At 45.0% G+C, this 13514-nt stretch overlaps 1 protein-coding gene across 1 annotated transcript; it reads left to right on the forward strand.

The window, feature by feature from the left end:
• Positions 1-9253: 9253 nt before the first annotated feature.
• Positions 9254-13252, forward strand: F5J12DRAFT_786546 (uncharacterized protein; the record flags this gene model as incomplete). The annotated part of the gene is made up of 11 exons (XM_051743467.1): positions 9254-9515; positions 9555-9707; positions 9759-10534; positions 10770-10814; positions 11081-11314; positions 11369-11805; positions 12152-12196; positions 12320-12749; positions 12776-12804; positions 13087-13127; positions 13212-13252. The coding sequence occupies 11 exons, from the start codon at positions 9254-9256 to the stop codon at positions 13250-13252; spliced, it is 2493 nt and encodes an 830-aa protein (XP_051595224.1).
• Between the last annotated feature and the right edge of the window lie 262 nt (positions 13253-13514).

The raw sequence follows: 13514 nt of genomic DNA on the forward strand, positions 1-13514 counted from the left end.
GAAGAAGTCAATGGCTTAGAATGGGAAGATGTCCAGAGCCAGATTTACCTTTCTTGTGCCCTGCACATAGACTGGAGTTGGTTGAATGGGGGCTAAGGGTGCGATTCATTTTGGGCTCAAGGCTATCACAGCAGATTCCAATGCAGTTGCTGCCTGATGCCCTCATATATGGTGAGTGATCACTGGGGTAATCCTGCCATGGATGGTCAATCATTCAAATGACAATGGCAGAGCAGTGAAATAGTCTATCATACTGTCAATCCCCAGTGATATCTTGCATAGGGACAGACACCACTGGCACCCTCAGTGTTCGAATGAGCACCTTACAAAAAAGGAAATTGCTGCAATAGGTTTCATTTTACTGCATTATTGATTAAACAACTCACCTTAGCATCTGTGGTACTGAGTATCTTGTTACAGTGCAATCATGGCCAGGCAACAACAGTACAAGATTTGTCAGTGCTGTGTTCACAGTTGCTGCAGGGGCCACTCATGAGATCCTCTGATGAATGTATCCATCTTGGGTGTTCTGTTGAAACTGTCTACTCATGCTCACCATCAATGCAATGAAGAACTGTCGCAGCAACATCACCAATCCATGGAAAATGAGGGTGTGGAAAATAGGATTTTATTGGCATCCCTTAAAATGCTGCAGTTAGATGCTACTGTAGCATCCAGGACCAACTCATCGACCATCCTTGATGTTGCTTCTATGGATGTTGAACATGGTTCATCCTCCAGCAGTACATTTCATTAAATGAGCTTTGATTTATCTAAATCCAGGTGGTCTGTCCATTGATCATTCTATCATCATGAATATCCTCCAAGTACCTCAGCAGGTCACATCTAGGTCCAACTCATTGACCATCCCTGGTGTTCCCATTGACATTAATCTGTCCATTGATTGTCCTGCCAACACAAATACCCTCTTGATGTCCATGCTCACATGTCATTGTGATAATGCTTGTTATGCCCATGTCAGGGGTCCTTCCTTTTTTGACTCCTTGCAGTCATGTGTGTCACATGCCTGCTTGCATCCCTCATAGTTGTCACCATCCTAGGGGTCTGGATGCTGCAAGGAGGACTTGGATCTCCAGCTGTCACAATATTTCCAATACCCACTAATGCTGCACCCCTGGAAGATCTGGTGTTCCACCACCCTCTCTGATGGACGACATGTTATGTTTCTTGTTTATGACTTGTTTATATTACTCATATGTTGTTTCCTTGCTCCAGTGTCAGGCTCTTTGCTGCACATTGATTGCACAGCCAGTATAGCCTTTGTCCCCTTTGCTACCCCCATCATATGACACTGTATGACTTGTTCTGACTTATCTATTTGACTGATTTGTTTGTTGATTACTGCAGATATGCATCGTGATGTGTCTGTCACAACTGGTATAGTACTCTTACTTACAGGTATATAAGTGTCAAGTACTTCCCCTGTATCCTCAGTTTTTCAATTACTTGCAACTCAGCTTCATCCCTTTGCTTTCATCCTTTCACCCTCCTCTGTTGTGATCTCAGAAGAACTCACCAGAAGGAGTGAACCTTTGTTGGACCTCAGTAATAACTGAGCCATAGGGGTTATGATAAGTTCAGCCCATAGTATTCCCCTTGTGTGGATCATGCCTAGTCCATTTGACGAAGTCACTCTGCTTGGGCATAACAAAATTGAAAAACTTGTGCAGCTTTTGGGACTTGTTGACCTCTTCATGAAAGTCTACTTGTCCATTGATTTTCTGAACTTCAACAAAATTGAACTCCATCCTTCCACCTTTAATCAAATCCACCACTCTACAGGCAGCCATTATGCTTTAATAGATCACCTCCCTTAAGCTCACACTTGTGCCTCCCTATGCATAAAAGACACTTGCACACTTATCCTCAAATTGCTGACAGGTTTTTTTTGAGAAATAAATCCTCCCTCAGCCTTTGTTGTCACCATCCATTAAGGTGTCTAACCCACAGAAGAAGAGACCACCAGTTCCTCCTTGGACAAATCCCCTTGGACTTGGACAGAGTCCCCCTTTACCACCCATTCCTCTTGGTTGGTTAGGACCATTGGTAACTGTGACCAACCCATGCTTATCTTACTTATCCTGTTTTAGGGAATCAGAAATTGCACTTAGTTCAGAAGAAGAAGATGATCAGAAGTCTGAGACTTCTTTTGGATCAGTCCTCAAAGAAGAACAAGAAGCTTGTGTACAAAGTATGTCCATGACTATTGGTCATGGAGAATCTGTCCTGGAAATGTCATTGAGAACATTCTTGGAGGAAGAAATGAGACAGAGGTTGGAGGAACAAAGAGTCATGATGGTGGAGGAGCTCTGCCAGGCTATGCATGCAACTTCAAGCAACCCATTTCCTCAAGGAATGCCTACTGACTCAGCTTTGCAAGATTGGTATTGTAGGAACTTTGGAAAGGCTGTACCCCCAGAGTTACCCACCAGTGGTAACAGTAAGGGAAAGGCCAAAGATGATGAAGATGAAGACTACTCGAGCTGCCCACCCAACGGAGGTCAGGAGTTTAATGTTGGGCATCCTGGTGAATATGACAGAAGCCACAATGGGCTTCAGACCTGGATCATGCAGGTCAAAGGATACTTGAACCTAAATCAACACATTTACAATACTGAAGTGCTCAAGATATCCTTCATGCTCACATACATGACAAAAGGCATGGCAGTTTTGTTCACTGAGAACTATCAAAATGAAAATTAACTACTTGACAGGTCTATCTATTACATGGACACTTTTCAACAGTTCATGGAAAGGTTAAAGGCCACCTTTGAGTCCAGCGACCAAACCGCCCTTGCTATCCTACACCTCTCAGACATATCTCAGGGCAAGAGGGAACTCGAGTCATACATCACTGAATTCACTGGGCTGGTCAACAAAGCTGAGCTGAAAGAAGAATCACATGAAGCAGGGATCTCTTTGGGAAAGGCTTAAACAAAGAGTTTCATGATTGGGTCCTAAACTCTGGATGAGCACCAACCATGGTGATGGAGTGGATCCAATGCACGGGAGAAGCTTGAATGGCAATCGCCACTAAGCATATCCTAGAAGGAAAGGAATCCAGGTATGAATGCAAATTTGTTCATTACCACAGAAGCTCCTGAGATCCTGATGCAATGGATGTTGACAAACATAAATGGAATGTATGCTGATTGGGTTCAGAAATTAAATGCTTCAATTGTGGAGCCAAAGGTTACATCAAGTGTGACTGTAAAGTCAAAGTCAAGCAACAACTTTCCAATGTTTGCATTGTCATTACCAAAGACAGAACCAAGACTGCCTACATTGGAGACAGGGAAGCAAATCAGGAGGAAAAGAAGTTGTTGGGTTTTTAGAAGGGACTGCTGAATTTCCTGCAACAGTCAGTCCTGTTTCCATGTTGTCTGCTAAATGGACTTCTATAGATGATGAATTGAATATGCAAATTTGTTATCCTCTTGGATTGGTCATTCTACTGGACTTCAAGGCAGGAATTTGGGCATGAATCGACTCAGGCACTGAAGGTTCCCTCATCTCAGAATGAATGGTACAAAACTCGGAATCCCAACATACCAAGTGGAATGCAAGTTCAAGACCACTTTGTTTACTGGAAAAGATGAAGAATGGGTAACCCGCAAAGTTACCTTGAAAATGGAAATCAAGGAGCACATTATACAAGTCAAGTGTTACATTGGACCCCTAGTAGGGAAAGAGCATGTCCTTCTTGGAATGCCATTTCTCAAGGAATATAAACCACACATGAATTGGGAAACTGGAAAAATCATGTGTTGGGATGACAGGTTCATCTATCCCAATGAAAAAGTAACTAATGTTTCACAGGTAGTGTCTTCAGACACATGCAGTACAAAGGAAACTTCCAGTCTGTCCCCAGATGTGCTGTGACCAATTACGAAGGTAATCTCAGAGGTTGTGGTTAATAAAACAACCTTGTCCACAGCATTAGAAGCTGCTCTGGCTTCGATGAAGGAAGAGGTAACTCTTCCAGCAAGATATCAAAGGTTTTCCAAGGTTTTTGCAGAAGATGATATCCTGCTTCCATGACACTGTCCCAGGTTGGATCATGAAATCTGGCTGACAGAGGACTTCAAGCCAAAAAAGGCAGTGGTATATCCCATGTCTCCTGATGAACTAAAAATTCTAGACAAATTCCTTGACAAAAACCTCAAATGCAAAAAGATTCAACCATCAATGTCACCACAAGCAGTGCTGGTATTTTTTGTGGCAAAGAAAGATGGGAAGAAGCAGTTAATTCAAGACCACTGCTATTTGAATTCTTTCACTGTTCAAGATGCACACCCATTACCCAATACCCAGGCCCTGTTTGATGAGTTGGTTGAGTCCAAATACTATGCCAAGTTCGACATTCATTGGGGGTTTACAAACCTTTGGGTAAAAGAAGGAGATGAGTGGAAAGGGGTGTTCATTACCCCTAGAGGACTGTTTGAACCAACAGTAATGTTCTTTGGTCAATGTAACTCACCCCCTTCTTTCCAGAGGTATATGGACCATACCTTTGAATCACAACATGGAAAACAGGTTGGATATATGGATGATGTCATTATCCATGCCAAGACACTGGAAGAACTCTGAAATCATGTCCTGGAGTTCCTGGAGATTTGTGAAAGGGAAGAACTGTGCCTTAAGATAAGCAAGTGCTGCTTTGAAGCTGAAGAAGTTGAATTCCTTGGGATGATCATTGGAAAGGGGCATATGGAAACTTTGCCTATGAAGACCAATGCCATCTCCTCTTGGGAAGCCCCTGAAAATCTTATGGGACTTTTCCAGTTCCTTGGCTTCTGCAACTTCTATTGCAAGTTTATCCCTTCCTTCTCAAGTGTTGCTAGGCCCCTCCATGACCTCACTAAGAAAGGAGAACCCTACTGGTGGACACAGGAATGGAATGCAGCCTTCAAAAGGCTAAAAACTTTGTTATGTTCCTCTCTGGTCCTCACTATCCCCAACTTTTCAAAGCCATTTGCTCTCTTTACTGATGCCTTGAAACTCAGAACTGGGGCAGTCCTTTCCCAGAAGGGAACCGATAACAAGTGGCACCTGTGTTCCTACCTGTTGCAATCCCTGGTCAGAGCGGAACAGCATTACCAAGTCTATGACTGGGAAATGCTTGTGGTCATTCAAGCACTAAAGGCTTTCTGCCCCTACCTCTTGTCTCTGGTAGAGCCCACTGTGATCTTTACTGATCATAAAAAATTGGAGTATTATCATGAACTGCAGCAGCTCACACCTCATCAAGCCTGTTAGGCCACTACTGTTCAGTCCTATCTAATCCATTTTTCCTGGAAAGCTGGCCACCTACAGGTCCTGGCTGATACCCTGTCCCACAAAGGGACCCTTGAGGAGCCCACCCCCATTGCCATGGTTCTCCCTGTGAACCTTTGGCTTTCAGAGGGGGTGGATTCCTGCATTCATTTTGTTTCCCCCACTTTTTCCCTTACAAAAATCCAAAAACAGTTAAAAATCAACCATCTCACTTGCATTGGTTGCCTTCCAGCACAGATACAGCAAAGCCAAAATAACTCCAAGCCCTATTCTCACCCAGCTGAGGAAACACTAAAGGAGAAAAAGGTCCCTGATGCTCACCCATTAAGGAATACTGACAAAGGAGCCAGGGGAATATACACTATATCCATGGACCTGTATGAGCATGTCAAGAATGATACATCAAAAGACTCTACAGGTTCAGAACCCAAGGATAATATAACCCTTGCAAATGACAGAACAAAATGGTTTGGAACCATGTGTTTATACATCCCACCTGAAGACTGCCACCATTGCATGTGTTCTTACCATGATCACGAGTCTGCTGGCCACCCCAGACAAAAGGCAATGTTTGCCAAAATGTGGAAAGAAGTCTGGTGGGAAGGTATGGGAAAGGATATCAAAGCTTATGTCACAGGTTGCCCCTCCTGTCAGACCACTAAGGTCATGACTCACCCACCAACACCACCTGTTGTCCCTCATGACATGCCCAAAACTGCATTTCCATTCCAACAAATCTCTATGGATCTCATCACAGATCTCCCAGTCTTGGGAGAACAAAAATATGACTCTATTCTCATGGTTGTTGATCAGGGTCTTACAAAGGCCACCCTGTTTGTTCTGTGTCACAAAACAATAGACTCTATCAGGATTGCCCAGCTCTTCCATCAGTTCATTTATTCCCATTTTGGTGTCCCAGAGTCAGTAATCAGTGATCACAGACTGCAGTTCACATCATCTTTTACAAGGGAACTTTACAAGGCTATAGGGGGAACTCCTAAGTTATCCACAGGATATCACCTGCAAACCAATGGAGAAAGCAAACAAGTGAATCAGGAGGTGGAAGGGTATCTTTGCCTGTACTGCACAGAAGCCCCAAACTCTTGGGCTGCCAAGCTCCCCTCTGCCAAGTTTGCCCACAACTCCTGCATCCACTTGGTCCATCAAATGACTCCTTTCTTGCTTCTTCTTGGTTACAATCTGTCCCCTTACCCTGAAAAATGCCTTACCATGGTCCCCTTGGTGGATGAAAGACTGGAAAGGTTGGCATCAAACTGGGATGTTGCCATTCTTGTGCACAAGAAAGCACAGGATCTGATGTGATTGCACAGTAAAGGTTCCTACATACTGCCCAAGGTCAGAGACTGCATTCTCTTGGAAACTGGACACCTAAGGATCAGGAACCAGTGTGACAAGATTGTGCCCTGATGGCTCAGGCCCTTCAAGGTGACTCAGGTCATTTCCCTGGTAGCCTTCCAATTGGAACTCCTGCCAACTTGGAAAGTTCATCCTGTCTTCCATGCCTCTCAGATCTTCCCTTACATTGAAAACAAGACATGTGGTGCAGCACCTCCAGCACCACTTCTGGAACTTGTGGATGATGAAATAGAATGGGAGGTTGAGTCAATAATTAATCATAAGATAACCCCATTTGTCAAATACCCAGGAACCTGAAGAGCATATAAAGGATCATGCTTCTGAAGCTCTTGACCAGTACAAACTTGCTCATCACCTTCAAAATTAAATGGACTCCCCTCATTCTGTCAATACAGAAAATGACTATGCAGACCTCCCCCCCACTGAATCCCTTTATGATCCCTCAGCTGACTGGCCTGTGCTCCTCATCCCTCCCATCACTGTCTATGCACCATCCTCTCCCCTGATGACCACCTCCTGTGTTCCTGACTCATACCCCTTGTCCCCTGTCTTGAAGCCTAGGGGGACATTGCCCCCTGTTGCCCACTCTCTCCAACTGCATCCACATGCATCCTTTTTGGTCAGGAGAGTCCCCACTCCCAAGGCCAGAATCTCTGTTGGTGGAGATGGTAACCAATGGGGAAAGGGTAAGGCATGTGCTGACAATGACACTGGTGGTTGAGCAGCCAAGGCTGGTAGTCCTGATGCTCCTGAATCTCCCCATGTATGCACCACCTTTGCCACCTACTCTGACAGTGCACACCATGCAGCCCTTGATCTCCTTGCCTTGGCAGCCCTTGCCTGGGATGACGAGCTGTGATTACCAGTCTCAGCAAGTGACTACTTGGACATTGTTAGGGCACTTGATGTCTTCCATGACAGGGACAACATTGATGGGTGCTCACCAAACAAGTTAAGTATTTTGGGCTGCTGTCTGAGATCTACAGAGTGACAGACATAATTGGTCATGCTGTCTTGAAGATACACACCTGAAAACTTAGTGGAACCACACCCCTGTCCAAAGTCATAATGATCAACATGCTGGAACAGGGAACCTTGGAGGTTTTAGAAGCAGTCATGGGTGGTGCCTATCATCACCTTCTCCATCAACAGATCAGTGAGTTTCTTGCCCCACCCACTTCTTGCCTTCTTGATTGCATTCATCTGAAGCAAGAGGAATCATTGACTTTGGAAGGAAGGATTGGCAAACCCAAGATCTCGGAACAGGAAAAGGTGGATGCCTGGAAGGCCCTAGAGCTGAAGTACATCAATGGGGCAGCTTTATATAAAGAGGTTGGTGAATGACTGGGTACCAGGACTCACAACTCTGCTTGGGAGGTTCTGTTGCAGGATGCAGCTTGGGCAGGAATCCATAAACACTATCACAACACTGTCCATTCCTCCAACCCTCTCCCTGTGACTCCCTTCATCCCCATCCCTCTTGATCAACTTTGGTTCCATCTTGGAGGACAGGCCCCTGTTCCCACTGACCACATTCTCTATGCCCATGCATGCTTTCAATGCTGTTACCTGGGACATTGGTCATGCCAGAATAGACATGGCTCCCACTTTACTCCATTCCTTGAGGAACCACCATCTCCATTGCCTCCATTGCCTGTCGCTAGTTGAATGCATTCCTGTGTTTACACTACTCACTGACCCCTATCCACCCAACCCACTAACATGCCCACCTTGTCCTCATGGGTCTGAGGATCTTGGGGGGGGGTGATGTTATGCCCATGTCAGGGGTCCTTCCTTTTTTGACTCCTCATGGTCATGTGTGTCACATGCCTGCTTGTGTCCCTTGTAGTCATTGCCATCCTAGGGGTCTGGATGCTGCAAGGAGGACTTGGATCTCCAGCTGTCACAGTATTTCCAATACCCACTAATGCTGCACCCCTGGAAGATCTGGTGTTCCACCACCCACTCTGATGGATGACATGTTATGTTTCTTGTTTATGACTCATTTATATTACTCATATGTTGTTTCCTTGCTCTGGTGTCAGGCTCTTCACCACACATTGGTTGCACAGCCAGTATAGCCTTCATCCACTTCACTACCCCCATCATATGACACAGTATGACTCATTCTGACTTATCTATTTGACTGATTTGTTTGTTGATTACTGCAGATATGCATTGCAACATGTCTGTCGCAACTAGTATGGTACTCTTACTTACAGGTATATAAGTGTCAAGTACTTCCCCTGTATCCTCAGTTTTTCAATTACTTGCAACTCAGCTTCATCCCTTTGCTTTCATCCTTTCTCCCTCCTCCATTGTGATCTCAGAAGAACTCACCAGAAGGAGTGAACCTTTGTTGGACCTCAGCAATAACTGAGCCATAGGGGTTATGATAAGTTTGGCCCATAGTATTTTGGTCATCCTGCCAATGCAAATACTGTCTTGAGGTCTGCACTTGTCCATTATTGCAATAGTGCTCCTATGGATATTGAATGTAGGTCATCTGCCAGCAGTAGGTTTAATTAAATGAGCATTGATTTATCTAGATACAGGTGGTCCATCTGTTGATTTGACCATGCTTAATGCTCCCATCAACATTAATCTGTCTGTTGATTGTCCCACTGATGCAAATACCCTCTTGAGGTCCATGCTCACACATTATCATGAATTGTTCCATGGACATCAGATCAGTGCGAGCCACCTTCTCACTCAAACATTAGTATTCGATAGCCAGCCAAAGGCCATGAATGATCCACCCCCTGCTCTCCATCAGCAGCACTGTTCAGTTTTTCTTATGCATCAGGAGGCCATCATGAGCCTGATCAGGTTAGTAGATGGTGTGTACCCTCAAGACAGCATGGACCTGGATGTTTGAGAATCACAGAGGCACCTTTCCCAGGAGCTGGGCTCTTATTGCGAGCACTTGGATGCAATAGTTGATGACCAATGGGCAAAGCTGAAGGGAGAGCAGGGCTTGCAGTCATTTTCTGGGAGTCTGAACTTGATGTCTGACTCAAGTTACTCCACTGGTTAGTGCATTTTGTCACTTGGGATGAAATCATATAATGAATATCCAACAGACCTGCACATTGGCTTCCTTGATCATCTCAAAACTGCATCAGCACCTGTGTTGGCCTGTATAACTGTTGTTGTCATGCTTCACCTTCTGTCAAATATGCCACAAAATGCATCTAATTTCCTGTTGGATGCAGTTCAATTAATTGTGTTATCTGCCTGTGAATGGGCCATGACATCCCTTGGGGGAAACATCCCACTCCCACTGTTTTGTGACTCCTTGCAATTCCAGAGTTGGCCTCAGGACCTTTGGCTGGCTATCCATACCCTCAATTTAGACCCAGAGCTCAATATCTATGCTTGTTGCCCCAGCTGCTGTGCACTATACTTGTACAAGTACCAGGCTCAGACCCTTGATATCCCAGAGCAGTGCACTGCCAGGCAGACAACTGGAAGCCCAATCTGCAACACACCACTTTTGTATTGTTCTTCAAGTTCTACAGGAGATTCTGTGCCACACCAGACATTCAATTATCAGCCACTCAAAAGCCAGCTTGCCTGTCCACTTTCACAACCAGGCATTGAACAGTCCATGGAAACCACCACAGCTGGCCATCCTGATTCATTCATCTCCCAACTGGTGTGCCCTTGGAAACATGGACCTGTCTGTGATGTTTGGGATGGTGAGGCATTCCAATCCTTTAAGGGTCCTGATGGGAAGCCCTGGTTAGATGCTGTCTCTGGGGAAGCTCGACTTGTGTTTAGCCTATTCATTGACTGGTTCAATCCCTATGGAAATCAAATTTCTGGAAAGGCCAAATCTGTTGGTGCCATCTACATGGTTTGCATGAATTTACCCATCCATCTTCATTACCACCCAGAGAATGTCTACCTTGTGGGGATCATACCAGGTCCCAAAGCCCCTCCATTACATCATCTTAATCATTTCATTGGCCCTCTTGTTGATGAACTCCTGCAGTTTTGGCACTCTGGGATCTGGTTCACCAGGACTGCTGACTATGCCATGGGATGCTTGGTTTGTGCAGCTGTCATTCCCCTTGTATGTGATCTGCCAGCACTTGCAAAAGCAGCTGGATTTGCCAGTTATAGCAGTTCTGAGGGTTGGTGTCCCTTCTGCTGGATATCCAAGGATGACTTGGCAAACTTTAACACTGGGTCCTGGAAACAACAAACCTGGGAGGAACATCTGACACATGCTCTGCAATGGCTCCATGCACCAACTGAAGCTGCTTGAGAGAGCTTGTGGAAACTCTACCAAACCTGATGGTCTGAGCTGCTTTGACTACCATACTGGGACCCCATTCACTTTTCTGTCTTGGATGCAACACACAACCTCTTCTTGAATGAACTCCCACATCATTGCCAGGAGGTCTGGGGAATGAATGCTGAGAAGAAGGCCAGTGCAGCTGCTCCCCCTCATGACCCAGAGAGGCAGCAAGTTGAACTTCAGAGGGGTGTTGATGCAATCAAAGCCTTGTCTAGGACAGCACTCAGTCGTCTCTGCAGGGGATACATAGTTGCTCTTGCACAGGCAAATAATCTACAGCTCCCTCCAGCTTCTTCAGGAAAGAAAGACTATGCAGATGCCTTGATTAATTGGGTATGTTGACTTTTCATGCAAGCTGGTCAAAAAACTAATATGGTTTGATTCTAGTATAAACATAACTCTAACAGTGAAATCCAAGTCCCTGCTGTTTATCCACATCCTATTGTTGATCTTGCAGAAGCATGGGCAAGGGGGAGTTCAAAGACCATTGTATTGGGTCAAGAAATTCTAACAGAAGTATGGGCTGACATGGCAACTACCACTCTGCCATCATGGATGACAAGGCCTCCTCACAACTTGGGTAGTCCTGGGCATGGGAAACTCAAAGCAGATCAGTGGAGAAGTGCATGCCTTGTTCATCTTGTTATCACCCTTGTCTGCCTCTGGGGCCATTTTCCTGTGGGAAGTCAGGAGAAATCCATGCTGGACAGCTACATTGCACTTGTCATTGCTGTCCAGTGGGCTACTAGGAGGTCAACATCTGATGACCATGTGGAAATTGTTAACCCCTACCTTCATTACTACCTCACATCATTGGTGGAGTTGTATACAACAGAAGTACTCCAGCCTTCCCATCATTTATCACTTCACCTATCTCAGTGCATCCAGCTCTTTGGACCTGTCCATGGATGGTGGTCTTTTCCTTTTGAACATTTCAATGGTATTATTCAACAGTACCATACAAATAATGAATTGGTAAGTCCTGGTTGCTTTAGAATTACTATTTAACTAAATGAAATCTACCAGGTGAACTAGAGTCAACATTCATGAAAGCCTTTTGCCAAGGTGGGAATCTTCATGCACTGCTTCAACACCAGTCAAGGCTCCCTCAGGTATTGGATGCACTGAAGCCCCTGATCCATAAACACTATGGTGATATGTGTTCAACAGTACACTCACCAGTGATCTAGCAGCCTTGGCCAAACCTGCAAATCTGTTAGTTCCAGAAACTGGAGGATTGGACCATCCCAAGACCCTTCCCAATGACATCTATGAACTCCTGCTTGCCTGACTCAATTGTGATGCCACTGCATTGCCCTTCTTATCCTATCAAACAAGTGCAACCAAGCCAGGTCATGTACTTGATCCCTCTGTCAATTACTGCAAGGAAATTGAACTCCATGGGGTCAAGTTTGTGGCATCAGTAAAGCAGAGAAAAGGCAGCTCCATTGTCCTTTTTGAAGTGCCTGATTGTGACAAACCAAAGGCTGGCCAAATTACTGGGCTCTTATATCATTCTCACATCAACCAAGGGACCTACATTACAGAGTGCTTTGCAGAAGTCCTCCAGTTTTTGGATCTTTCATCTCTGGAATATAGTCATGACCCATACTGTCAATACCCACTCCTGGAAGTGCAGTTATACCACACCCAGACCTGTGTTAGGGTCATCAAGGCATCAGACATTATCTGTCATGCTGCAGTCACACCTTTCAAGTCTCCACAAGTGCAGGAGGGTGCATATCAAGTTGTTCTATCACTTAACAGGGTGAGTTTGCTTCTCACTTACTGCAGAACATTATAATTTCTGATGTATTGGTAGGGTTAGTAATTGAAGAAAGCACCTGTACATACAAATTCATGTCAATGATATGGTCTCATTGAACAGGAGCTGGTTCATCCTGTGAAAATTGACAGTTTCCACTCGAAAAGCCATGCCAGTCAATAGACATCATGTTAACAGTTCAAGGCTTACAATCCACCAGTCTCCAAAAGGTTCATACAACCTGTGCACTTCACAGGTGCCCCATGTCCTCTATGGAAAACCCTGGCTCCTGCAGTACCTAATTGTCACACTCCATTCAGCCATCTCATGGATGAAACAGGGTCCATCTGATGTACTTCCACCATATGCTTGGACAGCCAGGTAGGCACCCATTGTGCCAGTAATACACTTGCCATTATAAGTCCTTCCACCATCAGCAACTGAGCAATGACTTGGGGATGTGAGGTTGTGCCTCAGATGATGATACTGTGGATGAAAATGACTGATTGGATGTCGGATAACTGCTGGAGATGCAGGAGCATGTGAGATGGCATGAAACTGGGGCACATGATCATCAGGGATGCCAAGTTGTTCTGATGTTTTGGTGGGATGATGGTCATGGAAGGATGAAGCTAGATCACAGACATTAAATAGTGCAGTAATGATAGATATGAATTGTCTTACTGATGATGAAAAATGCCCACTACACAAGAATTGATGGTGGGTTGCACCTCAGGTGATACCATAGATGAAAATGAGTGGTTAGAT

The sequence above is a fragment of the Pisolithus orientalis genome, assembly GCF_024613125.1.
Source record: "Pisolithus orientalis strain OTSU chromosome Unknown F5J12scaffold_59, whole genome shotgun sequence".
In the NCBI taxonomy this organism is placed as follows: Eukaryota; Fungi; Basidiomycota; class Agaricomycetes; order Boletales; family Pisolithaceae; genus Pisolithus; species Pisolithus orientalis.